Source organism: Lingula anatina, chromosome 5 (genome assembly GCF_051362555.1).
Source record: "Lingula anatina isolate TDL-2025a chromosome 5, LinAna3.0, whole genome shotgun sequence".
Lineage (NCBI taxonomy): Eukaryota > Metazoa > Brachiopoda > Lingulata > Lingulida > Lingulidae > Lingula > Lingula anatina.
Genome location: NC_141771.1, coordinates 15,477,311 through 15,504,108, shown reverse-complemented (window position 1 = coordinate 15,504,108; position 26,798 = coordinate 15,477,311). Strand labels below are relative to the sequence as shown.

General features: G+C 37.4%; 4 protein-coding genes across 7 annotated transcripts; 3 read left to right on the top strand and 1 right to left on the bottom strand.

Annotated features, from left to right (window-relative positions):
- The first annotated feature begins 213 nt into the window (after positions 1–213).
- LOC106173209 (uncharacterized) lies at positions 214–7,514 on the top strand. Its single transcript, XM_087012412.1, has 8 exons — positions 214–556; positions 938–2,271; positions 2,574–3,470; positions 3,834–3,988; positions 4,338–4,430; positions 4,846–4,957; positions 5,355–5,461; positions 5,680–7,514. The coding sequence occupies exons 1-8, from the start codon at positions 336–338 to the stop codon at positions 5,791–5,793; spliced, it is 3,033 nt and encodes a 1,010-aa protein (XP_086868538.1). The 5' UTR covers positions 214–335; the 3' UTR covers positions 5,794–7,514.
- Positions 7,515–8,163: 649 nt separating this feature from the next.
- LOC106156127 (uncharacterized) lies at positions 8,164–11,633 on the top strand. Of its 2 annotated transcripts, XR_015334424.1 has the most exons (7): positions 8,164–8,420; positions 8,937–9,030; positions 9,373–9,497; positions 9,801–9,879; positions 10,225–10,400; positions 10,608–10,700; positions 11,224–11,633. XR_015334424.1 is itself a non-coding variant. In XM_087012427.1 (6 exons), exons 1-6 carry the CDS (start codon positions 8,248–8,250, stop codon positions 10,645–10,647), a joined length of 687 nt encoding a protein of 228 aa, XP_086868553.1. In that variant the 5' UTR covers positions 8,164–8,247; the 3' UTR covers positions 10,648–11,213. The 2 variants fall into 2 exon arrangements, 1 of the variants encoding a protein (XP_086868553.1); XM_087012427.1 differs by lacking the exon at positions 11,224–11,633 and having other exon boundaries at positions 10,608–11,213.
- A 1,044-nt stretch (positions 11,634–12,677) lies between these two features.
- On the top strand, positions 12,678–23,609 carry LOC106173187 (uncharacterized). Of its 3 annotated transcripts, none has more exons than XM_087012425.1 (7): positions 12,678–12,978; positions 13,699–13,798; positions 14,314–14,438; positions 14,817–14,895; positions 15,248–15,330; positions 15,567–15,693; positions 23,580–23,609. In XM_087012425.1, exons 1-7 carry the CDS (start codon positions 12,806–12,808, stop codon positions 23,592–23,594), a joined length of 702 nt encoding a protein of 233 aa, XP_086868551.1. In that variant the 5' UTR covers positions 12,678–12,805; the 3' UTR covers positions 23,595–23,609. The 3 variants fall into 3 exon arrangements, with proteins under 3 accessions (XP_086868551.1, XP_086868552.1, XP_086868550.1); XM_087012426.1 differs by having other exon boundaries at positions 23,585–23,605; XM_087012424.1 differs by lacking the exon at positions 23,580–23,609 and adding an exon at positions 16,621–17,493.
- On the bottom strand, positions 20,100–25,444 carry LOC106156126 (uncharacterized). Its single transcript, XM_013531235.3, has 5 exons — positions 25,263–25,444; positions 24,481–24,714; positions 24,062–24,154; positions 23,621–23,719; positions 20,100–22,185 (listed from the first exon to the last, which is right to left on the bottom strand). The coding sequence occupies exons 1-5, from the start codon at positions 25,324–25,326 to the stop codon at positions 22,103–22,105; spliced, it is 573 nt and encodes a 190-aa protein (XP_013386689.2). The 5' UTR covers positions 25,327–25,444; the 3' UTR covers positions 20,100–22,102.
- Between the last annotated feature and the right edge of the window lie 1,354 nt (positions 25,445–26,798).

Sequence of the window (26,798 nt, the reverse complement as noted above, 5' to 3'; positions counted from 1 at the left end):
AAGTGAAATGAAAAACCGAGAACAAAATTTGGGTTTTAATACACTTTGTCTTAATTACAAACGCTTTAAATAAAATCAGATCCAAGTTTCTTATTATTATATTTCATTTCTATGTTTGATTATTGCTAACCTTGCTTATTATTTTTATATTGTAACTAAGCTTCCCTTTCGGGTCCCATTATGTTCTGCGAGATTAAGCGTATTATTACGAGAGCCGCTGCATTGTGGGATATGTGCCGGTTGTTTTGAAAGTGCTTTCCTTGATCGAAACTTATTCAGGTATCCGCTGACGAGAGTTACAGCGGGTTTGATTTAGCTTTGCAACACTGAATGACATGGAGAACAAACAGGAAAATAAGAGCAAGAAACAGTCTCGTCAAATCGTCCCTGGGAGAGCTCGGAGGTCTATGGAGACTGATGGCTCGAAGCAGAGCCCAGCGAAAGCCAAAATCGTCTTGCCCAGTCCTGCCGTTGGTGCGCTTGCTGAGAAAAATATCACCCAGCGTTCTCCGCTTAAGCAGATGCAGAACTTGCAAGCAGACAAGAAAGCAGAAAGGTATAGTATGTGCTGTGTTACATGTACGCAGTATGAAAACATTTTATTAGATTAAATTAAATTGTCTTAAACTGAGAGAAACAAGAAAAAAAAGAGCAACTACTAGTATCTTAAAAATGACCAATTCATGGCAACCACTCAACTTTTGTCCAAGTTTTTCATTTTCGTCATAGATTTATTGCATATAGTTAACCCTCATTGATATAAGGTTTACTGTGAATGAAATTTTTGTAATATTTAGTAACAGTTCAAACTTGTTTGTTGCTGATTGAGAAATTTTTATGAGTAATTATATTTATGACAAAATGCAATTTTTAACATGGTGCAATATATTAATATAACAGAAGGAGCTTTGTACTGACACTTTTGACTTTCATCTAGAAAAGAATCAGACCCACCCCTGCAGTTCTGTGATGGAGACCAATGTGACGATGAAGAAGAGGTTTTCTTTGGGGACATGTCACTGAAGGAAAAGAGCAAGGCAGATAAACTGTCTCACAAAAGACGAACCATGGTGTACATACCAGGATTCAGGAGACACCTCAAGTTGGAAGACCCAGGAGACGAAGCCAAAAACGGAGGGGGAGGGGTCTGTCAAAGCAATCCTAAGGAGGATGAGATTCCAGGCCCCGATGATGACGAAAACATTGGCGTTCACAGTCGCTGCAGTGTTGCCAGTCGTACCTCAAACAGCAGCCTGTTTGACCATGCTAGAATCATGAACAGTGCTAGTAGTCTGGATTTACCTGAATCTAGACCAGAGAGTGCTTTAAGCTCAACAGATAGACTGAGTTGTGCTAGTAAAAGTGGTACTAGAAGTGAGGACAATTGTGTTAGAGAAGATTGTGACCAGCAACAGGCACATAGACCCAGCAGTATCAGTGTCACATCGGATTGTGCCAGTGAAGCCACAGACGATTGTGAACTGGACCAGGGTCATCTCTATTCCAGGCCAACCAGTAGTTTGTTCTCCTCTGGAGAAATTCCTCCAAATTCCATGGTGTCATCAGCTAGACCTAGTGTTGCCAGTGTAGCTTCTTCTAACGACCCACTCAACGAGGCCCAAATATACACAGACAGCCAATTATCTGGTTGTTCTGATTCCTTCCCAAAGCTTTCTTTAGATGGTGCTGCGGAGAGTGATTTTAGAGAACCCATAAGAGAACCAGATGTCATGAATAATTCTAGTCCCACCACAATTAGAGAGGATACAATAGAGGTGTCGGGGGTGGCAAAGATGGAGTCCACATCTTCAGAAAGTGATTTAAAAAGTGATAAGTTGATCTCAGAGGATTTAAAACGCATGAAGAGTTGTGATGAAAATATAATGAATAAAAATAACGAACAACAAAAATGTCTGAAAGGCACCATCAATGAAAATGGAACTCCTTCGAAAAAATTCCATTCTATGTTGGAGCAGGAGGTTATTCAAGACACCCTGCAACATGATGGTGTATTTGCCAGTGAAAATAGTGAGAAAATGGGAGATGATATCCCAGGAAAAGAGCACCTAGATCCTCATGTATGGAAACCGCTGATGTCCGACTTACTCCACAGTTTTCCCAGTCTTCAGGTTTCCACGCCAACCAAGGTGTTGTTCTCGGCAGACGGGAGTGCGTTCACGCCAGTGGGCACTCCAACTACCTCCAGAGTGCTGAGACCAGCAGTCAAGTCACCACTGACCACACATGGGAAATACTTCCCTGCTGTCACTGGTAAATATGTACTGTAACTTTATTTAGTGGTCACATGAAAATATGTGAATTATTAATTATTATTATTGTTGATTGTATTTATTTTCATTTCATAAGCTGTTTTTACCAATTTCATAATGTCTACTTAAATTGATAGAATTAACCTTTTACTATGACTATTTTTTGACAGAACCCTTTAATTTATAATTTTTTTAATAAAGATAATGTGAGAAATAACATCCATTAATAATTCCTTCAGTCTACTGGATGCAGAAAAAAACGTGTCTCTTAAGCCCAGTAACATGTTTTGTTTTACTTCCCAGACTTGAGCAGTTCACCTTTCACAGCAGTGCAGCCAGCACAGCCAGGTTACTTCACCACTCTGTCACCATACAAGACACAGGACGTCACCACTGTCTTCAACCCCCACCAGGGGGCTCCGTCACCAAGATACTCCAGTCAGACATCAGCCCAGTATGTATCTGCTCCAACCAACACAGTGACCAGTGTTGTGGTCAAGCGGTGCGGTCTGACTGTGGATGAAGTGACACAGACCCCACCTTCCATATTGAATGGAGTTTCTGACACTAGCTCAAGGAACAGTCATTATAAAGCCTCTGCTAGAAATGAGAAATCTGATGGATTGACAAATGCAGGATGTGGGTCAATAGACACTGACTGTCATTGTCAGTGTCATGAGCAATGTCAGTGTAGGACAGGCGGGAGAATGAGCTTTGACAGTCTCAACAGTGACGGGCAAGTGTCACAACATAACAGCACAGATAGTTTGGAGAGTGGCCACCAAGGGGAGACACATACCACATCTGCCCAAGACAGCAGCAACACTAGGTGTGGACTTGACCTTCACCAAAAGGGGGAGCCACAAGATTGTTCAAGCCAAGTCGGTGAGGAACTGAGGGACAGCCTGGAAAATCACCAAGAAAGAAATCTAAGCATTGACAGTCTCGATGGTAGAAAAGATCAGAATGATCAGATACAAAAGTCAGACAGTTCGCAGAGTAGCTTTGAGATGGACAGTCTGGTGTCTCAGACCTCGTCCCAGGCATCTAGTGAAGTGACTGCTGACAGGGCAGCACTGGACAGTGGACTGTTCAGCAGTGGAAGCTGCAGCAGCGTGGAGGAGAATGTAATGGTAGGAAAAGATGATAAATTACAGACGGAAACTTTGAGTCCATTTTTGAACCAGGCGTGCCAAGTTGGTAAGTTTTTAGTGCTTTAGGTGGAAAAAAATCTTCGTTTTGGACATTTAGATTATCAATAGTAATTATAATTAATTTGTTATTTTTTGTTACATCTGCCAAGGAGATCATGTTTTTGTGCAGAAAAGTTGTTGGTTTGTTAGTTAACAGCCTAACTCAAAAAGTTTTTAGGAAAGACCAGGAATGGGCATACAGTAAAAATGGTTACTGTTTAGAGGCAAGTGATTTGTAACTTGATAATGAGAATTGAACTGCCATCATAGAGGTCTGCCTTCACTGAGTGCTCTATTTAGTATTATTATTATTATTATTATTATTATTATTATTATTATTATTATTATTATTATTATTATTATTATTCAGCCTCTCCTATAGGGACCTTGCTGTCCCCCCAGAGTGGGCGGTTGTGGGGGACCACTCTAGAAGAGAAGAAGGCCAAGCTGCAGCAGCTCAGGGAAGAGAAGGAGAGACTAGAGAAGAGGCTTGCACAAGGGGAACAGAAGAAAGTGTACCCCAAGGTATGGAGAGAGAGAGAGAGAGAATATGACCTAAAACATTCTATCTAGGTACAAATAGATAGAGAGATGGAGCGTATGGTATGTGGTAGTCTATTTAGGTTTAGAGAGAGAGATTGGAAGTATGGCATGCGTCATTCTATCTCGGGAGAAAAATGATGTTTGGAGAAAGAGGCCTGGGTTGAAAAGAGATGTATGGAGAAGGTGGTGAGGCTGAGGGGTGTAAGGAAAGAGTGAGAGAGCACAATTAGTAAAAGAGGTGTATTTTTTAAAGAAAGTGTATTATGTCCTAGCTTTATCAACTAGAGAAATCAAGTCAGCTGTTCAAGTTTCTGGTATTTTTCTTTTTCAGTCTCCCTTGCCTAAAGTCAAAGCCAACAGTACCCAGCACCAGACAACTGTCTTGCCAAGAGCTGCCTGTGTTGGGATGCCAGCCCTGGCATTGGTAAGTACCACAACTGACCACTAGGTGCCCCTGTTTGTGCCTATAAATTTCAGGCCCACTGGCCCTTCAGGAATCTTTCAAGAATGTAATGGCCCACATGACTTCTTTTAAAGTCTGCAGTATAGTTCATGTTTTTTTAATTAAAAGAGCAGGGTGATTTTATTTACCTGATTTTAATAAGGATGTGTTGTTCATAATGATGAAATGATTATATTATGTATAGTCAATTATGTCAAGTTCAAACATTTTAAATTTTATGTACTGTTTATAATAACTATAAATTAACATTTAAAATAATTTTAACACTTTGAAATGAATACCAATATGATTGTCTTCTTATATTCCTTCTTTCATTTATTCAATTGGATCATTATCTGTTACAATATGATTTGTGTATTATATTTTGCTCATTTAGACAGAGCGTGAGATTGATGCTGTGACCAAGCTGCACACACTGTGCAACAGCCAGCAGATCTCTCAAGTGGTGGGCAAGCAGAAGACCAAGACTGTGGTGAAACACTATCCTGGTACTGGCTGTGTTTGATGACTGATTGTACTGTGAATTGTGTTCTGCAGAAAAAAAAGTTCTTCCTTATACAATTTATTGATTTAAATTTTACAATTTTTTTTTTTTCATGAAACTTCAATTAATTGCTATTTGTTTATTTGTGATTTTCGGATTAGAAAAAAAAATAGGTATATTTAAAAGTCAAGTTTGGATAACAGGCCAGTCACAGATTTTGATGTGCTAAGATGGAACAACTGATTTTTTTCACTTCTGTCAATTTAAAACATTTTAATTTAGATTCTGATATTCTCATTTAACACTTGTATGCTTTTCAGCTCCATGATGGAGTGACATTATTTTTTACATTTTAATTTATCAATACTCCTGTCTATGACACACCATGTTTTTCTTATTAGTCCGTGAGTCCAGCAGGGTCCAGTGGCTGGAGGACCTTGTGGTCAGTCCTGTCGTCCACAGCCCCAGTTCTGCTGACCAGAAACAAGCCAGGCCCATTCTGACCCAGGTCAGTATTTCCTTATACACCTGCCTCTTTGATTTTATACGTTACCTTTGTCAATAAAGAACAGTATATTTTCAGCAGCTTTCTTTCTGTATTTATTTTGTGCATTTTTTTATTTTTGGGAAGATATGTCTAAAGTGCCTAATAAATTTGATAAAGTTTTCAGGATAAACAATTATTTATTTATTTATTTATTTATTTATTTATTTATTTATTTTCAGAAATCGTTTCAGAAGACAGTTGCCCCAGCCCAGCACAATGCCACAGATCATTCCTCGCCAATAGTGGTTTCTAGGCTGCGAAGGACTAACACTTTGGGAAAGTCTGAAATATAAGATTTTTTTAAAATGTCTTGTACAAGCACTGCTTTTGCTATTCTGATTTTAGCTGCAGCACAGTCAAGCAGTTTATAAATTATAGATTAATTCATCTTCTTCTAACTTTTTGCAAATGAGCTATTTCTGCCATAGTTTCTGTGAGATCACTGGACATGATAGGAATAACAACAGAGTGGAGATCTGTTTGCAATTCACAAATATTCCTTTATCACAGCAAATATTGAATGGGATTTAAAAAAAAAGAAAAGAAATCTGAACAGATGACTAAGTGAAAAAATCCAAACTTTTCATTGTGACCTAGATACTGTTATAAAACTTTGTGCTTCTTGGGCTTATTTCAAAATGAAAATAAGCTTAATGGCATTTGGAATTATATGTTATGTGTTGGAATTTGGATTGGGCTTTACAGGCAAAATGGCCTTCGTAGCATCTGGCTAGCTACTACGGTAATGATTCCATCTTTCCAATGAGGGAAATATACTCGATTTTTCAGATACACTATTTTAGAATCCTTATACATTTTATTAAGAGCTTGTGGTGCCTTTATTTAATAGAATGGAAATGTTTGTTAGCTTGCTTTTCAATTTTGTTGCTGACAGTGTTCTAATGATAAGAACATTGCTTTAAATAATCCTTTTCTCCATTGGAAAGAGTCAAAACCGCATTTTAATGGAAGGGAGGTGTTGTATTATTAATATCATACTTGTTTTTACATGTTTGATAGTGATTGTTTTTTAATTGTTATGAGTGTTTATTATAAATACAGCTGTATATTATTATATACGTCGTAATTAAAGTGATAATAACTCTTCGATTCGGCCAAAAAATGAATTTTCCTAGAGTAAACAACAATTTTCCCATACTTACCAATAATTAATGAATCCATTTTTACATTCAAAGTTAGTCCCTGGTTTTTTTCTAAAAAGTTTGGTTTTTTGTTAAAATCTCTTAAGAGATTTTAGCAGAGTATAGCCATCAATGGAGGTCACGTGGTCTAAAGACGAGCTCAGATATCAGAATAATAGCTATAACTGCCGTTTTTGTGGTCAAACAGAATATGTTATATTTCTATGAGTTATTCACAATGTTTTTATTGTGAAATATAGATCTCATACGAAGAGTTATTATCCTTTTAATGAAATTATCCCTGACAATTGTCACCTTTACAAAGCAATAGAAATCGTTTTTAAAGGACTACGGTTTCTAGCGGACTATTTAGGTATTTAAATAGACACGGAGAACTTTTTGGTTTATTCTGGGTACATTTCTGTTCTGTCCACTGTTATTTATTTATTTATTTATTTATTTATTTATTTATTTATTACACAGAAAGGGCATCACCACTCAGTTGGGTCTCTGTTGGAGAATAAATGGATATTATGGACTAGTGTCAAATGGGTTCAAATAGTACCTACACTGCCTCCCTAGTTTCAACAATGGATAATTTACATCAATACCAGATGTGATTAGATGTATTGTACAGAGGGATGAGAGTTTTCACACTTTAATCGGATTTTCGACTTTTTTTGGAACCAAAAATATCATTAGCCTAGGCGGCCACCTGGACCTCGTGTCATTTTTCCTGACCTTTTTCAATAAATGGCAGTCTCATCCCTATTTGTGTAGTTGTCCTGGAGTGAAGGGTTTTTTTAAATTTATTTTTCACAGTCGTGTTCACAGTAAACCAGGAATAAAGCGATTGTTTAAAAATCTAATAATTTCTTGATGTTATTTTTGTAATGGTATTGAAGAAGTGCAATTATTTCGTATTTAAAACTGAAATGTTTTTTTTTTTTTTTTTTTTTGTTATTTATGACAATGATTCATAATTAACAGGCTGAGGATTTGTCCGGTCTGTAGCCCTACATGAATACAAAGTGTAAACTGCTTATTTTTATTAAGTCTATGCAGTGAGTGATTATGTGTGCCAACACAAAAGGTCGATACGATATACTAAAAATTGTCACGTGTATGGCGAACTACAAGGTTAATATTGTCTCTATTTATTGACAGAGTGCCTGCCAAGACCATCCTGAATATCAGCCAACGTACACTTTGACCTATTTGAGCTAAGCCTGTTCGTGTACAAAAATAGGCCCTAACTGTCAACGAATACCCTGTCCACTCCTTTAAAACTACATCGCTCTTCTCTCACTTCTTTTATTTTTGTATTACTTTTGTCTGAACCGGCAAAAATATTTTCGTGGTCCCCTTCAAAGTTTGTGCCATCCTTTTCATTAACCTCATCTGACTTATTTCAAATTGAAAGACTAATAATAATGAACTTTGCAACACGGGAGGCGTATTGCAATCTTACAGCCGGCACTCCTTACTGATAATAGAGGGCGTTCTCAGTCAAACAGTGTTTCCACACCGATCCCATTAGATACATTTAACTAAGTACATTTAACACGATATTAGACATTCAAGGAACCGTCCTCAGTTTTAAACATGAAGATGTTTTATAAAAGCTTAAGTATACGGTTGATGGCAGTTTTGACACTGGTGGCGGCGGTGGGAGGGATTCTGAACATAGACTGTATCAAGAAGACGGCATGTAGTTGTGAAATTAACGGTGATATTATCGATCTTACACCGCTGGCTAATAAGAACAATACACCTCGGTAAGTTTAGTAACACATTATATTCATGTACATGTAATACGGTAGTTGTAAATATGAAGGCGTGTTTTAAAAGTTTTAAGTGATAAGAACTCTTCATTTGAGATTTAAAAAATCCGCAATAAAAAAGTAACTTTGAGTGTCGGAACCGGTTCATAAACCATTTGAAAGTGAAGAAAAATTGTGGAAGTATGGGAATATCGTCGTTTACCCCAGGAAAAAAATATTTTATGGAACTCCCCCGCCAAATAAAGGGTTGCTTTCCTTTAGGTATACGGTTTCTACCAGTTTTATGGCATTTCCCTGCCAAAATGAAGAACGTTTTTCCCAATAACTTAATAAGCATACAGTTTTTATCTGTTTTGACGTTGGTGACGCTGAACGAACCTCTACACTGCAGTTCTACTAGTGAATCAACCGTCTTTGTATCAAATAATAGAAATCTGTGTAAAAACATCTTTATTTTTTTTTTCTCAATATGAAATTGGAATCATTAAAATGATCATGGTTAATTTCCAGATTCAAAGATGTCCAAGGGACTGAACCCGATTCTCAGTTCTCGTGGAACCCATGTTATCCATTCAGCGAGGGCGTGGGCTGTACCAACGTCTCTGTAAATATTCATTTTTATTATTATTATTATTATTATTATTATTATTATTATTATTATTACGGTTACGAGACACGAATTACCACCCCTATCCCTTTTCCTTACGCTCTTCTGTCCTCCTTTTCTTCTTTTGCATTACCTTTGTGTGTTTGTGTTTGTGTGTGTGTGTGTGTGTGGGGAGAGAGAGAGAGAGAGAGAGAGAGAGAGAGAGAGAGAGAGAGAGAGAGAGCGGAAGGGTACACCTCATAATCATAGGGAAGGACTCGTAGGCCCTACTAGCTAACCCCCCCCCCCCCCCCCGGACCCGCCAATGTTGTTTAAAGCGAGGTTCCACTATATTCCCAGGCGTGTCAAAAGCAGGAGTGGGCCACCTATGCTATCGGAAAACAGGAGAGTGCAGAGTTCATCAACGATCCCATCAACGGGTTGACGATCCATTATCAGGCTATAGACACGGTTGGGGTTACAAGGTAATGAAACCTGAGTTTACAGGTTTTTAGCAGTCCAGTTACATTTTCTTTGCCTTTCATTTTCTTATTCATTTATGAAACCACCATATTTATATCCACTTAAATGTTGCACTGCACTTGTTTCTTTTGCTCATTACAAAAAAAAAAAAAAAAAGCGTAACGAAGGGAGAGTAGTGAAGTATATATAAGTGAAGTGTATGGTGACGAAAAATTGGTACTGGGAAAGTGTAATGATATTAATAATAATAATAATAATAATAATAATAATAATACATGTAAAGATACTTTATCGTTTTCTTGCAGAGACTCGTACATCAGCATTGACTGCGGTCCAACTGTGGGAGAGCTGACGGTGCAGGGTGAAAAGACAGTGACAAGATACGTAAGCCTACGTTCTCTCTCTGACTCTCTCTCGCTTTCTCCAGTCTCTCTCTCTCTCTCTCGTTTTCACTACAGATCTTTGAAGGCACTTCGTCTGTTTGTTTTCGTAAACACTATTATTTTGCTTTTGCAACTTTTTAGTCGGCTGGTCTTTGGAGACTTTTTAACTGGCCAAACACACCCCCCCCCCACACACACACACACACACACTAATCACACTTTTTTTGAAGCATAACTATACTAGGAACGTCCACAGCAAGCCTTGGTTTAATAAAGTTTATCGAAACTTTAACTAAAAGTTTGAGACAGGATTTAAGTATTGTTTTCTCTTTTCGGTGCATTTCAGTACATGACTCTGAAAACGAAGTACGCATGTATCGCAGGAAGTGGGCCGATGGGTGGGCCCAAAACAGGAAGTGGACCGATAGACGGGCTTAATGGAGAAAGTGGGCCGCTGGGCGTACTCCGAGCAGGAAGTGGACCGATCGGTGGGCTCAGTGCAGGAAGCAGTTTCATAATTATGTAAGTATACCCACAAAATATTCTTGACTATGCTTTACGCGACCCAAGAATAGAGACCACCACGCCAAAGATTCATATTTTTGATAACATCTTTTATAAGTTGAGCACCAGTTAAGCAGATTTAAAAACGAACCTTATTACATTTTATTTATTTATTTATTTATTTATTTATTTATTTATTTATTGTTGTTCTTATTTCAATTACAGTGCATTGTGTGCAGTGGTGCAAAATCTCTGCCAGTTTTAAAAGGGCAACCTTTCCAAGTGGACCACAATTGTAGAGTATCACACCTTTAACACAGAGGAAGCAGAGGATTGATTTTAAAGTACTTTGTATTATTCTTAAGGCGATCCATTCACAAGGACCATTATATTTATCTGATCTTATCTGTTTTAACTTCCCACGGCGGTCCACACGTTTTAATACTGAGAATGATTTTATTTTAGAACATTCTGTTTTAGAGAAGGGGTGCCTCAAAAGTTATGGAGATCGTGCTTTTATAATCTACGCCCCAAAAGTGTGGAATGGTCTACCAAATTTTATTAGAAAAACATAAGACTTTGACAATTTTAAATCTCGTTTAAAGACCCACATTTTTAATTCTGTCTATATATCTTAGTTTTTTTTTAAATATATATATATATGTATTTTAATAAGATGATTTTTAGTAGTGTAAATTTTAAATGGTTTCCAATTGGTTTTTAATGATTTTAGGATATTAGCCATTATTGTAAGGCGCCTTGAGATAGAATGTAAGGCGCCATATAAGAATCTTATTATTATTATTATTATTATTATTATTATTATTATTATTATTAACACCAGGAGCATTGGAAGATGGCCCTCAGACACCACTTGAAAATAAGCCATTAGATACTATACCCTCTGCAGAGCAACAGCGATTTTTTTTCACTGGGTATCCACAGATAATTTTTTTGACTAATGCGAATTTCTGTACTGGCCAGTTATTTTTTTTACCTTTTTAATTTTACACGGATATAACGTCATAAAACTCCTGGCCACTGTACTGATATAGAGTAATAATCAGATATGGAATAGTATCAAATAGGTTCAAATAGCTCCTACACGGCCTCCATATCAACGGTGGATAAATTACATCGAAACCAGATGATTTTGTGATGTGTAATGTGTATGACACACTCTATACATATGTTTTACTTTTTCAGTCATGTTCAGTTAACCAGGAATAAAGCTATCATTTAAAAATGTGATCTTTTCTGTTTTGTTATTTCATCCATATTGAAGAAATACACATTATTCGTATTTAAAAGCTAAAGGATATATTCTTATTTATGAATATCAATTAATTAGTGATTTCACCTCGTTTTTAGCATTGCATGATTAGAATGTACCTTGGCTATGTTTTAGAAATCATTTCATTAAACCTTTACATAATTATATGCGCTATCACAAAGTGCCTGCAATTCGATGCAGTGGATGATGCCACACGCACAGCAAGCTATGACTGGGTTCCCATACCTAGATTGATCTAACAGGATTGATCCATCTCGGAGAGATTTCTCGCTAAATTGCTTTTAGCTTGAGCGGCTTGGATGTCTGGCACGCCTTCTGAAGCTGCTAAACGGTAGTTAATTACCCCCTAGCAGCTTCAGTAGGCGTGCCAGACATCTAAGCCGGTTAAGCTGAAAGCAGTTTATCGAGGAACCCCTTGGAGACAGATCGATCCACAGTTAGTACGATAGGGTCTGGGAATGGTCCCTATCACGCTAGTATTGTCTGCATTAGTTGACACTGTTGGTGAATGCCCCCTCTCAATATCAGCTGACATCACAGGCCCGTAGCCAGCAATTTCAAAAGGGGGGTTCTTTTTCTGAAAAAGTGGACCTTTTTCCATAAAAACTTCATGTACCTAGACCAAATTTTACCCAAAGTGGACCTTTTCCCAGCAAAAGGGGTGGTTCTTTACCTTTTCCCAGCAAAAGGGGTGGTTCTTTCGAACCCCCCGAACCCCCCCTGGCTACGGGCCTGCATCACAATGTGCCCTTTGACCTAATTGGGCTGTGATTACATTTCCACCAAATTACTGTAAACGCTGAATATCGTTGCCCCTTTACTACTGTATCTCTCTTCTTCCAGTTTCTTTTTTTGCATGTAATCACAATCCTTAAAACCGATAGAAATACTCTGAACCTCCATTTCAAAGTTGATGTCGTTCATTTCATACACTTCAACTGGGCTATTGCAAATCATTATCTTATCATTAAGGACATTACTACACGGGGCGCATATTACAAATTTACAGCAGAACTCGCTACTGATAAAAAGAGAATACTGTGTCAATCTGTGTCAACGCACTGACTTAAGTTCATTATCTGCATGTTACAGGGTATCAGAAATTGAAGGGACTATTTATGGATTAAACATGAAGACTTTTTATGAAAGAATAAGTATACGGTTGATGGCAGTTTTGACACTGGTGGCGGCGGTGGGAGGGATCCTGAACATAGACTGTACCAAGAAGACAGCATGTAGATGTGAAAGTAGTGGTGGCATTATCGATCTTACACCGCTGGCTAATACGGACAATACACCACGGTATATTTTGTAATATTGTATATTGTACTGCATTTTAGCATGTGTTATGTGTCATGTGTTATCATGAGTGTTTACTTTTGGTCTAAAAAGTTCCTCAATATGGTTTCAAACCATTTCCTCAATTGCAAGTGTAATTTATGTGTATAGATTTTGGAAAGACGGTCTAAAATTATGAATATTGAAGACAGTTAAGCACACTAAATGTGCCAAGTTTTTGCAAGTTGTCAGTAAAAAGCATAACTCTTTGTCTTGTGGAATAATTCATAACTTGTGGACCAACAGTAAGGCCTCTATTGCCGGTAATAAAGCTAATTTGACCTTGGCTTTTTTATAAGGACTGGCTAGTCTTCTGAGCAGTACTCACAAATGCTCTCCTAGATTTCCTGTGATAACTAGTAAGAGCCAAGGTGACAAGAGAGAATGCTTAAATTACTAACAAACTACATTTAAAATTAATTCGGATCCTCTCTACCTTGGACTTAACGTGAGACCTATACTTATTATACAAAAACAAAATATATTTAGAATGTGTGGGCTCGACCAAAGCTGCAGATCTTCCGCTTTTCCGACGTCCTAGCTCTACATTAGCAGCCGTTGTGTCGGTTCAACTGTCACCGTTTCAAATAATAGAAAAAAAAACTGTGTAAGATATACTTCATGTTGGCTTGTTTCTTAAGTTTTGGAGATGGAATCCTTTAAATGATTTTTATCTATTTACAGATTCAAAGATATCGCAGACACTGAACCAGGGGCCACTGATCAATTCTCGTGGAACCCATGCAGTCCATTCAACGAGGGTGCAGGTTGCACCTCTGTCTCTGTAAACGGATTTTTTCTTCGTTTTTGGTTATGAAAACAGTGTATTGAGTGTATTAAGTTTGTAAGCATAAGCTGAGGCAGTGTTGTTGATTAAAAAAAAAATAAATGGTTTTTCCAATGTCTCTTGTAAGGAGATGGTAAAAATTAAACCATTTTTTAAGAGTCTAAGGCCGCATTAACAACCAAAGTTGATCCGCGGACTAACGAACTAACAGCATTAGCGTGTTTTTAGCGACATTTTCTTCCGAAAAGGAAAGAAATGTCAATGAAAATGTCATAGTCCGCATCTATTAATGATAAGCTGCTCATCCAAATTAACTGGCGGGTCTAGGGTTTCGCTAGGGGAGGGAGGTGAGGGAAGGGGAGAGGTTGCCAGAATTTTGCATGGTTTCACTTTATTGTGAACAATACGTATGGAAAATTGTTAAACAAAATACGAAAACAAAAAAAGGACAAGTACCCAAGATAAACCCTGGATCCGCCGTTGCTCTAAGCGAGATTTCACCATGATTCCAGGCGTGTCAGAGTCGGGGAGGGGACACCTATCCTATCGGAATACAGGAGAGTGCTGAGTTCATTAACGATCCCACCAACGGACTGACCATCCATTATCAGGCTGTGGACACGGTTGGGGTTACAAGGTATATAGATGTTTGAGATTGCTGTCTTCAGCAGCTCAGTTTCATTTTCGTTTTCCCCTTAATTATTTTATGTATTTATTTATGTATTTATTTATTCGTGCGTTTATTTATTTATTTATTTATTTATTTAAACCACATTTTTATTGGTAAAACCCAACTTGCTCAGTTGCTTAAAACAAAGTATTACTACACGGAAATAAACGCACTGTACGTAATGTAATGGGGATCCCTTGTATATAGGGGATGAAAACTGGGTACTAGGGAAATCGATGGTGATTTAATAATAATAATAATAATAACAATAATAATAATAATAATAATAATAATAACTATTATTATTATTAATACACGTCAAGGGCCTACATAATTTTCTTGCAGAGATTCGTACGTTAGCATAGACTGCGGTCCAAATGAAGGAGACCTAACGGCGCAGGGTGAAGTGGGTCAGGCAAAATACGTACGTTCTGTCTCTCTCTGTCTGTTTCTCCCTCTCTCTCTCTCTCTCTCTTCTTCATCATAGAATATTTTGGTTTGCATTTACGACGATCTTATTGGCTACCACTTGGAGCCTTTTTGATTTGCAACAACACGCACACACACACTCTCTATCTATGAATTTGTATTATTGCAAGACGCCATATTTAAAGCTACTTAAATTGTGAAGTTAACGGCGATATCAGTGTTTTAAAGATGCACTTGTAGGCTTATTGATAGTTCAAGGTTGCGGATTTTAGGCTTTTTTAGACAATTAATCAATTTATCTAACAATAGTTGGAACATTCATTTTTTTTTTCTTTTTTGAATTTTAGTATATGACTCTGAAAACGAAGTACGCATGCGTAGCAGGTGGGTCAGCGGGCGGACTCAGTGCTGGAAGTATTTTAATAATCATGTAAGTATGCGTCATAGCTTTAGGATACTAGAAAAATTGATAATGTAGAAATATATCATACATGTATAACATTAAAATGTATATATTTTGCGGAAAAAAGGGGGGAGAGGGGGGTCCATTGTATCCGGAAACCGCTCAGATTTTAGATTTTTTAATATTTATATACATATTTTTATTATTATTATTATTATTATTATTATTATTATTATTATTATAAATTGATATCTACATTACAGTGTGATATGTGCGGTGGTGGTATATCTCATAGGAGGAGTGTTAGTGATGAGGTTTGTTAAAGGCGCCAAGGGGGCGGAGATGATCCCGAACGAAAGTTTCTGGAGGTCTTTGCCAGGATTAATAAAGGTATTGTACTTTATTATTATTATTATTATTATTATTATTATTATTATTATTATGATGATGATGATGATGATGATGGGAATTCCTCCAGTTCTTAGATGTGTTTTTGGGTCTTTCTTTTTGGTTGTGTCTTGGCTCCTTCCTGCAGCTTAGACAGCACTTTTCGCAATATATATGAGCTGTTCCAAGTATGACCGACTATTGTGCACTTTATTATTATTATTACAAATCAGATAGATGCTCAACAAAAAATATTCAATTTCATCGCATCTTTTGGCACGTTTTGTCAGATTTTATTTTTCGCCCTAATGGTTATAATTATTTCATATATAGTGATGTAATGTAATGTATCTATTTCGCCTTTTTTCCACCATTTTCTGGTGTCTGATGAATAGTTAAATTATCGGGCGACTATTTCTGATCCATATCATAGGCATTATCATGAAAGTCTGAGAGAGAAATAAAAGACATTTTACAGAGTGATGAAAGTGAACTGAGTGTGGCTCCTCCATACATACACACACTGGACAATAGAAGTGTCACCCCTACTGAATCAATACTTTGGGGGAGATAAATGACTGTGGAATGATATACTCCTGGTATCATTTTATTAACATCAAATTTCACATAAGAGACGTTTCTGACTGAACAATTCAACTGTATCGATATTCTGACGTTGCTTATATTCCGCCTCTTCAGGTTAATAACTTTGATTACTCTGATTCAGGGGGTGACACTTCTATTGTCCAGTGTGTGTAGACTTAAAAAATCTTAAACACAAAAGGTCCCGGTGTATTATATCATCTGTAAAACGCAGGACGTATTAAAAATGAAATCACTAGATTTAACCAGGTTTTTCCTACATTGATCAATTATTTATTTATTTATTTATTTATTTATTTATTTAATCTATTTATGTTTTTTTTTCAGGACGGTGGAAAATTTGTAATACACGGTTGCAAGGCCGAAAAAAGCTACGCGTCTATTTAACGAATAGACCTACATGTACCTTAATATAAACTCTAGAACGAAAGTAGAAAAAGTTGATAAAACATTTATGAAACAATCATAAAGATTATGCTGTTGATGATATTAATGACCGTGAACTAAGGAATGAGATGATTTTCTAATGTTGCTGTAACCGTGAAGATTTATAATCTCACGTATTCTACTTGATCTTTATAAAGTAGGCCTACCGGAAACTCTCAAATCGTTTATGAAATGTCTTTGGTAGTGCTTTATCAACAGAAAATCAAAGGACCTCTGCAACGACTGTGGATTTTTAACGCAATTGAAGCACTGAATAGTTCCAAATGTCTACTTATCAAAAAGGACTTCATTGTAAGAAACCAGAGGATTCCGTCTAAAACGGCAACAGGATACGGTATATGGTGGTTGCCCTTGACGTCGCGTGCAACAATTTCACCCATCCAGCCGCCAAAAATAAAAAGACCAGGTGTGGAAAAAATAATGGCAGCCCTATACTAATAATAGTGAGTTGGAATTCTGACAATATTTCAATAAGATTGTGTTTTTAATAGTGTTAATTTTAAATGATTTCCAATTTATGTTTTAGATTTAGATATTGTAGTCATTTTAATAATTTTAGTTATATTATCCATTATTGTAAGGCGCCTCGAGGTAGCATATAAGGCGCCATATAAGAAGCCTATTATTATTATTATAACCATTAACAATTCACTCCATTGTCACAGAAAGGATCCTCCACTTACATGTATCATTTTACATCATTCCAAATAAAGTTTTATAACACTGAAAGGGTGAAACTTTCAGTTAAAAACATGCGATCCTCGCTGCATCTCCGCTACATGGCGCAGTCTACGCATTTATACTGATACCAGCCAAGTTTGACCGGAAGGAACGCACTGCAGTAGCTATATCCCATGGTACGGAAGACATTATTGTGATTGTTGTTGTTTTTTTTGCTATGGCGCATTACAGAAAAAAAAACTTGCTGAAACCAAGGACTTGTAATCAAGTCCTCGCTGAAATCAAGTTCCATTGCTGCGGTCGGTCACATCTACTGCAATCGTAAGCTCCGTAACACCTTGTCTGAAACTAAACGAGAATTTTTGTTGTGCCTGGAACCCATCAGGTAAGATATTGACGGCAAGAGAATGTCAATATTAACCTCACTACTGACTTGGTAAATTCAATTATATCAAATGACGTGCATGCTAAACTCCATGTAAGCCCATAATATCACTGTGACAATATATAGTTTTGGAGTCAGGCTTGCTACCATCTATTACTAACATGTTTGGTGAAAGGAATTATACATCTGTTCACCAGGATGACAATGCTCCTTGTCACAGGCCCAGAGCAGTTGATGATTGGTTTGACCAACAGGACATTCGCAGGGTGATGTGGCCTGCCCAGAGTCCGGATACAAACATAATAGAAAATGTGTGGAATGATATGTGAAAACTTTTTACAAATGCCCGTCTAACCAGCAGAGAAACTCTGTTATATTCAGTGTTTCATGCTTGGGCCAGCATAAGCCCTGAACGCATCAGACAATTCAATGAATCCTTGCTTCGTAGACTGGCACCTATTATTAGTTCACGTGGCTATGCCACTAAGTACTAATTTTGGACTTGAAACTACATATTTTGGTAGAATGTATATTTTGTTCTCATTTTGTGATTTTTTGTGAAATTTGATGTTAATAAAATGATACCAGGAGCATATCATTCCACAGTCATTTATCTCCCCCATAGTATTGGCTCAGTAGGGGTGACACTTCTTTTGTCCAGTGTGTGTAGTTGAGCGGAAAAAAGTCCCCTTTCGTGTGCTCTGTGTAGAGTTGGATCTTTCATATGTTATTTGGGTACCCTCACTTAGACTGCATTCCCAGAGATTTAGATCGATCCATCTGGATCGACCTAACTCCCTGGGGGTTCACGCTAAATTGTTGTCAGCCGAGCGTGCACCATAGTTAATTACCCCCTTTCAGCTTTTAGTAGGCGGGACAGACATTTAAGCTTGTAAAGGCTTAAAGCTGACACCAATCTAGTGAGACTTCCCAGGGGGATAGATCGTTCTAAATATCTATGGGAATGGGGCTTTAATCTGTGCTGGTAAGGGACCATTCCCACAGATATTTAGATCGATCTATCTTCCTGGGGAGTCTCACTAAACTAGTATCAACGTAACCGGCTTAAATGTCTGTCACTCCTAGTAAAGCTGTTAGGGGGTAATTATCTTTACCCCTTACTGATTCGGTAGGCGTGACAAACGTGTAACCGGTTAGTTGACAGCAATTTAGTGAGACTCCCCAGGGAGTTAAATCGATCCAGATGGAACGATCTAGGTATGAGAACCCAGTCTTGGTCTATTCGACTGGCCTGACCTATGTAAGCGTTCTGTACACGTTTTGCAAATAGCACAGTAAATGACATGATATTCACATTCTGACAGTATCGCGTGCTTGAAGTGACACCAGATTTTCAACATGCTTCTTTAACACACTTTGAATAAAATTAAAATTTATATTTAATTTCAGTACACTAAACATATGACATCTATTTATTCGCTGCATATTCCAACATATGAAAACGTGTTTGTGTTTCTGAAAGAGCAAGCAAAGCCTATTTCTGAGCATGTACATGAAGGAAAGGTGCATACAAAGCAAATAGGCTGACGAACGCTAATCTTTTATTACTAGTACATCTTAAATTCATGAAGAGAGAGAGAAACTGCTACATGTGTGCACCGGACCCCCCGCCCTTTTTTTTTCCACAAACAATACCTGCCCTCAAACGCAGACGAAATGGATATCAAATGTTCCAATGAGTGGCTTACAAGGCACCGCGCGCTCTATTCCAGTTGTTATATGATAAGTCCTCATTTTTTCCAGCCATGCAACTTTTATGGCATTTAAAATTTGAATAAAGGTAAAATCTGGGTTTAATTTGTGTGGATTATACGTTTTCAAATCACTAGTACGTCTGTTTTCTCGTCAAACACCATGTCGCATACCTATCCGAGGATTAGTAAGAATGCAACCTGCAGAGAGAAGATTAGCAACGTTATTCCAACCAGCAAATCATGTAGCCTACATGTAACATTTTTCTTACGAATATCAAGAGCTTTGAAGATCGTATACATGTACGTTTCTTCTAAGTTTTTCGGCCATTAGGTTTAAGAAGACCAGTCAGAAGATAATCGGACTACCTGAATTTAGTATAAATCCAGTGGACACGGTGGGCCAATAATTGACCCCTCCCTCGAGAGAATGGGGAATCTATCCCCCGCCCCAACGACCTCCAAAATTGGAAAATATTGGAACAAGCGAAAGAAGAAAATAACAACACGGCAACAATTTCATACAATTAGTATCAACTTTAGTGTAAAATATGATTTAAAGAATCTAACAACACACAAGGTTCTAAAACAAATAATCATTTATTTAAAATGATATCCTTTTTTATTGCTCGCTTTTGCCACAGCATCAGTGCATTATATACAGGGAAAGGTTTAGAATTACAAAAAATTGACATAGATTTAAAGTACTAGCTTTGCATATCACCCAGTCATAACGTCAAATTAAACCCACAAGTTCAAACTGATAAGATGTGGGAAATGTAACCAAATAAACAGAATATGAGATAAAGATATCTTGCGAACTACTTTAAGGCCAAGATTGGTAACAGTACTACTTTCTATACACTCAGACGCAAGCCTGGATTTTTTAAAATGGACCGTTATGAATTTATATCACAGTTTAAAGTTTGCATACTGAATTAATAATAATAATAATAATAATAATAATAATAATAATAATAATAATAAATAAATAAATAAATAAATAAATTGAAAAGGCATGAAGTCACCTAAACTATGCTTTACTAGTGGTAATAGATTTTCAAATTAAAAAATATATATATACAAATTACAAATATCTTATTACCGCTCATTTTAGTAGCCGGTCTAATACGGGTCATATGCGTCATTTTATGTGGCCTTCAGATAAATAAGCTTCACTCTTAGAGTTTACTTATTCGGTGTTGCCCTGATAAAGTTCATTACTCATAACGGTCGTTTCAAAGGCAGCCTTGGTGAAGTCCACTGAATAAACAGAAGAGTTTGGTGGGGGTTCAAAGTTGAGGGGGGGGGGGGGGTGAAGGAGTGTTGCCGGTTAAACATGTACACACACTGGACAATAGAAGTGTCACCCCTACTGAACCAGTACTTTGGGGGAGATAAATGACTGTGGAATGATATGCTCCTGGTGTCATTTTATTAACATCAAATTTCACAAAAAGAAACGCTTCTGACTTAACAATTCAACTGTATCGATATTCTGACGTTGCTTATATTCCGCCTCTTCAGGTTAATAACTTTGATTACTCTGATTCAGGGGGTGACACTTCTATTCTCCAGTGTGTGTATATATGCATTCCTTATACTATCCTAATATTGCCAACCTTAGACATTCTGTTCATGAAACTCTAATTTAGCTGTATTGTTCATGTACGTCTAGGCAAAATATTTAGTTCAATGCAATCTAGGAGCGCATTCAGAACTCGTTCATCCGAGGACGGAATAGTCCGTGGATCAAATATGTGTGCGCTTGACAATGGATTCCCGCCTTCCGTGCGAGACCTCCCAGCAGGGACAGAGAAATTAAATCTCGGCGCGCTTATAAGTGTTTCGCACCATATTTGACTAGTTAGTCCTCGGATCAACTGGCTCTGAATGCGCCCTAGGTTTACTGGTAGAGTAAACTATAGGTGCAGGCCCGTAGCCAGAGGGGGGGGTTCGGGGGGTTCGAAAGAACCGTCCCTTTTGCTGGGAAAAGGACCACTCTGGGTAAAATTTGATCTAGGTACATGAAGTTTTTATGGGAAAAGGTCCACTTTTTCAGAAAAAGAACCCCCCTTTTGAAATTGTTGGCTACGGCCTGGGTGAACAACAAGTTCTTGCCTCACTTTTATTTGGTTTTGGAGAGAAGGAGTCAGCATACGTGGACAGCATCAATCGTTTAGTGATGCCATTTGGTCGTAACTATTTCCCTTAAAAATTATGAACATTTCAATGGTTAACTCAGTGTTACACGTTGGAAATCGCAAAAACCTGATAGAATATAACTGTCTGGTTTGTCCAGTAATTAAACTGCATAATAATATATTTTTATGTAAATACAAAACAGATTGAGCATGACTAAATGTCGGGCTGATCATCAGCTTGCTGAAATTACTAAATATCTAAAATGGCGCAATGGACAAAGCCCTAGAAAACTGTCAGAAAAAAATGCTGACATGTTGTTGAAATCATGATTGTCAAACTTGATTATTTTTTTAAAACAAGAATAACAAAAAACATTTTATGTCCAAGCTGTGTACCCAGGAACTGTCACTATAAAATTGCAAAAAACTATAAACTAATATTACATGTATTTCCGGAGTGACATCAGAAAACAAGTCCATGTCATAAGCGCGCACCAAAGACCATTGCTCTTGATACTTGAGGCTAAAAAGAAAGGTTATATTTAAAAAATTTAATAGCCAATGGCAAAAATTTAATTTACAAACAGTTTTACATGTACGTCACAACTGACGAGATGAAATTACTAATTAATAATTTCTGCTTACAGAGATTACACATGAAAGCATAATATCTTTCTGTATCAGTGACCATCATTCCTAAAGACACCACGTAGATGGATCCAACTCTGCATGGACTCGCGCTGAGTGTAGTCAGCTTAAGTGAATAACACGTGCGCCCACTCTCGTGTCCAACGTTCTCGTATAATCACCACCTTTGAAGTATTCTGCTCAACGCTAGGAGGAGGCATGTCATTTATTTAGTCTGATTGCACACAGCAAGAGTCCCCTCAGAGTTAGATCGATGGTGTCTTTGCCCCGTTCAGAATAGGGGACTAACTAGTCCCAGGGTCAAATATGGCGACCAACTACAAAACTTGCTGTCTAATCCGCTAATAGACACTGAATAGATATCCCATGGGGAGTATTCAAGTGGGTTGGCCATATTTGATCCTCGGACTAGTTAGTCCCCTGTCCTAAATGGGACCTTTGGGAATGGGGCCTATGAAATAGGATGTAGATAGATATTATTTACCTCCTTACCTTAACAATGATTATCAACAGCAAGACAAATGCATATCTAGATAGTTAAAGGATTGCTTATTTAAAATAGATCTTTTCGATAACAATTTTAATTTTTTATCGTTCACAAATCTCTTGTGCACTTCTCGTTTCATTTCATTAATACCGATGAATCTGTCGATGATTAAGAGTACACTAATTATCTCGAAAACAAAAACGGTTTCTGATTCAGTTCCAACTATAGAATTTCACTTCCGTTTGGTAGACCGCCATTTTCCTGTCTTTCGGCCAAATCAACGTATGACAGCTGCATTTCTATCTCATGATTGAAAATAAAATCAGTATTTGAACAATTTATCTGTCGCGTCGTAGCAAATTGCAGTGTTGACTTACGGGCGCTGATAAGAATGTACAGCAATTACACGTAGCCCGTTTACTTCTTCTTTAACTAGAACCGCTTCAGTTTAGACTATATTTCATCATATTTAGCCCCTAGTATAATGCATCAAAATAAAAGCCAGTGTTTTTATTGCTACATATGGAGGCTATCCTTTTAGCAAACAAAAATACAAAGATATATTCATACGAGTTCTGCAACGGCGAATTTTAACTCCATTTTGGAAGTTAGACAGTTGTATGAATTTTCCTACATATATTTAGCCTGCCCTCCGCGACTCAACAGTTCAGAAAAGAAAAATAATGCAATAATCGATTCATATACTTATATTTATCCATATTTATCCATGCCATAATCTAATTTTCTCTTCTATTATTTTATTCATTTCCCTCATTTCTTAGCGCAGGTCTAGTTAGAGCTGTATCTAAGAAAAGACACCTACCTGCTGATATGTTGCGGTCAGTTTTAGGAGTTGGCGTTGACGTCTTTGAAGTGGTGCTTGGTTTGGTGGTGGATGGTGGGGCATTAGAAGAAAATGAATCTGCAAGAAATAAAGCGTAAATCGGTCACCTAGGAACAAACTGGTTGTTTGATTAACAAAAACGAAGACGCAAGAAAAGCTGATATATTTCTTAACATGGAGTTCATACAAAATTTAAATATATTTAAGTTTAAGGAAGGGGGAAAACCCAATAACTACATGTAATATGAGAGGGCATATGGCAGTAAGACATCAAAAGCATAGGCAATTTTACCATTAGCATTTGTATCCTATTTTAATAGCATGCTGAAAGTGTCAATGCTTAATGCACACGCTGAAAACTGTTCAGGAGCCACCTTACAGCAACCGTGCCTATTTTAGCTCAAACCCACACCAACTTACCTGCCACTTGCAGGGAAACTGTATCCCTACTAAGTGAATTGTCTTGATCTTTTAATTCACATTCATATGTTCCTGCGTCCTCTGTATTTGCCTCTGAAGTATAGAGGTCATATATGCTTTTAGTTTCTTTATTGCTTTATTTTTCTGTGGTAAACTAAAACGTCATATGATTCCTTGTCTACAATATTTTTATATAAGCCCACTAATTCTGTTTGCAATGGTATGGATAAAAAAAGGATAACAGGTATCTGCCTTTTAAAGTCAAAATGCCTTCATTCATCACTGATAACAATGACAAAACGTAAATGAAACCACGGTCGAGTAGAGTCATGAATTCAATGCACATTATAATACATGACTTCGCATCCAACTTAAAAAAAAAAAACAAAACAAACAAAAAAAAAACAGATGATTCTTACCTGTTCTAGTAAGGATTTGAACATTATTTCCATTAAGAATTCCAAAGCGGTCTTTGAATTTATCTGCTATTTTATGGCTCTGTGTATCGACTACTGCTTCACCGTTGAATTTCCAGTATATCTGATTCCCAGCCGTGAAGTTGTGATTGCTTACGGTACAGGTCAAATTGAACGAGGATCCGGTTACCACCCGTAGTCCGGGAATCGCTGCGATCTTGACGGTCTGTGCATGTGCTAGAGATATTGAATAAAACACATACTTATGAACATATTTATAATTCCTAATTACTAACGGTCGTAAAAGACATTTTCTGAATCTAAGGATTGAATTGTAAGGATTGAATGTAAGGATATTCCCCGGAAAGTCTTGATAATTATTGGTTTTGCTTAGATTAATATATATTTGATCATCTTTTCAATCTGATTGTTTCAACATTACATTGCATTCTATGTAACAGCTAGAATTTTTGATTTGTGTATGTATCCATAATTAAGCATTGGACTGCAGAGAAATTCTTTGAAATGCAAACGTCATCCATTGTATTATCAGTTAACATTAACCGCTCTCTTGAGACAACGCGGGACATGTCAACAAATAGTGGTTCTCATAGCCCATCTTGCGAATAAAAAAGCAACTACCTACATTCAAATTTCCGCACTTTTTTTTCACGGTTGAATTAGTTCAAATCACCGCGAAGAGAGAAAGTAAAACATCCAACATTGAAACCTAATAAAATGAAAAGAAAAGACTAAGATGGTCAATTTAATTTTGGAAAATTTACCTGTGTGAGGCACAACTGCAAGGACAGATATCAAAGTAAGAAGTACAATCCTCGTTCTCTCCATAATCCTTAACTGCTCGAGCAGACAGAATTTTCTCACCGGCTGATCGTTGTGTGACCCAGAAATTCAAACTGAAAGATGCCTTTTTTATCAGGTTCATTACACATGTGACCTGTTATTGCACTGGTATCAAGGGAAAATTTACTTAGTGAGTGTGATAGGGGCTATCAGAAAGTGTAAATGCGACTTGGTTTGCGAAATTTTCTGAAGGTGCTCGCGCTTGTGCTTTCCCTGTAGGTTAATTGGATCTCTGTTGCAGTGGTCTATTTATGTTTTTTTAGCTTTTGAATAACTGTTATCTTCGTTTTTTTTATGCTAGAAGGCGATATCGTTGATTGTAATATGTGTGAATGGTCTCTCTCTCTCTCTCTCTCTCTCTCTCTCTCTCTCTCTCTCTCAATTGTGGTAGATGAGATTCAGTTCACACAATCGCAATCTCAACCAAGCAATCGTGGTCGTGTTATCCAGACCGATTTTGTCCCTTTTCTTTCGGACCTGTCTCTTTTCAGGGGTTGCCACAGCGGATTATCCGTCTCCACCCACACCAGTCCTGCACATAGCCATTTAAACTCCCAACTCTTTCATATTCTCAATGATTGCATCCTTATATCTTTTCCTTGTCCTTCCTTTTTATTTTTATTTTTTTTCCTGGGGGTTTCATTGCATTCTCTGTCCCACATGTTTCTTCTCTCCGTCTAACATGCTCATACCAGCAAACCCTCAACTCCCTTGCTTTATCACCAAGCATTCAGCTTATGCGCTTCTGATGTCTGGCAAGCCTACTGAAGCTGTTAGGGGATAATAAACTATCGTTAAGCAGCTTCAGTAGGCGTGCCAGACATCTTAGCCGCTTAAACTGAATGCAATTAAGCGAGAAACCCCTGGGAGACGGATCGATCCTGCTAGATCGATTTAGGTATGGGAACGGGGTCTTAATGTCCGTATAGGTGTGTTAATATGGGGCTGTGTCACCCGATACGCGCTCTTCCGCTGTAACGGGAAGCACACAGAGGGGGTGCGGTCAATTCGATGGGTGGAAAAACACGCAGCGATCTCCAGAATGTTTTTTTTCAATCACGTGGCTTGATGATGACTATACCATGATGTCTAGTGGAAATTTGTTGATGGCTCTTTGTGATATAATGCAATCAATGTCATTTCATTTCATGTCGCGTGAACGCATTTGGAGCTAGGCGACGGATTACATCGTGTGGATTGAGTCTGTTTTATTAAAAAAATCGAGGACGCATTTTGCCAGTTTGTTTTGCTCTGTATAGAACAGCAGTAGCACATTAAGATCGTTTGTCTCGCTCTGTGAAATAACGTGGGAATACATTTTGATCGATTCTGTCATGCTGTAAATGAGAATGTGTTTATGTAGATTCGGCTGGATATTTCTTCGAGAACACCTGCAAATCATTGACTGAAATTACTAGTTAGCACTTTTAAACAGACGGTCATGCAAATCAAAGGCT

What these genes read in the sequence shown, in the direction of transcription:
- LOC106173209 (XM_087012412.1), top strand. Translation starts at nt 336, where the DNA reads ATGGAGAACAAACAGGAAAATAAGAGCAAGAAACAGTCTCGTCAAATC. An exon ending in AGAAGAAAGTGTACCCCAAG is followed by an intron (nt 3,989 to 4,337) that starts GTATGGAGAGAG and finishes TTTCTTTTTCAG; the next exon opens with TCTCCCTTGCCTAAAGTCAA. An exon ending in GGATGCCAGCCCTGGCATTG is followed by an intron (nt 4,431 to 4,845) that starts GTAAGTACCACA and finishes TTGCTCATTTAG; the next exon opens with ACAGAGCGTGAGATTGATGC.
- LOC106156127 (XM_087012427.1), top strand. Translation starts at nt 8,248, where the DNA reads ATGAAGATGTTTTATAAAAGCTTAAGTATACGGTTGATGGCAGTTTTG. An exon ending in GACACGGTTGGGGTTACAAG is followed by an intron (nt 9,498 to 9,800) that starts GTAATGAAACCT and finishes GTTTTCTTGCAG; the next exon opens with AGACTCGTACATCAGCATTG. An exon ending in GGAAGCAGTTTCATAATTAT is followed by an intron (nt 10,401 to 10,607) that starts GTAAGTATACCC and finishes TTTCAATTACAG; the next exon opens with TGCATTGTGTGCAGTGGTGC.
- LOC106173187 (XM_087012424.1), top strand. Translation starts at nt 12,806, where the DNA reads ATGAAGACTTTTTATGAAAGAATAAGTATACGGTTGATGGCAGTTTTG. An exon ending in GGAAGTATTTTAATAATCAT is followed by an intron (nt 15,331 to 15,566) that starts GTAAGTATGCGT and finishes TCTACATTACAG; the next exon opens with TGTGATATGTGCGGTGGTGG. An exon ending in CTTTGCCAGGATTAATAAAG is followed by an intron (nt 15,694 to 16,620) that starts GTATTGTACTTT and finishes TTTTTTTTTCAG; the next exon opens with GACGGTGGAAAATTTGTAAT.
- LOC106156126 (XM_013531235.3), bottom strand. Translation starts at nt 25,326, where the DNA reads ATGGAGAGAACGAGGATTGTACTTCTTACTTTGATATCTGTCCTTGCA. An exon ending in TGCAGTTGTGCCTCACACAG is followed by an intron (nt 24,715 to 25,262) that starts GTAAATTTTCCA and finishes CAATATCTCTAG; the next exon opens with CACATGCACAGACCGTCAAG. An exon ending in TGACCGCAACATATCAGCAG is followed by an intron (nt 22,186 to 23,620) that starts GTAGGTGTCTTT and finishes CTTTCTTTTTAG; the next exon opens with CCTCAAGTATCAAGAGCAAT.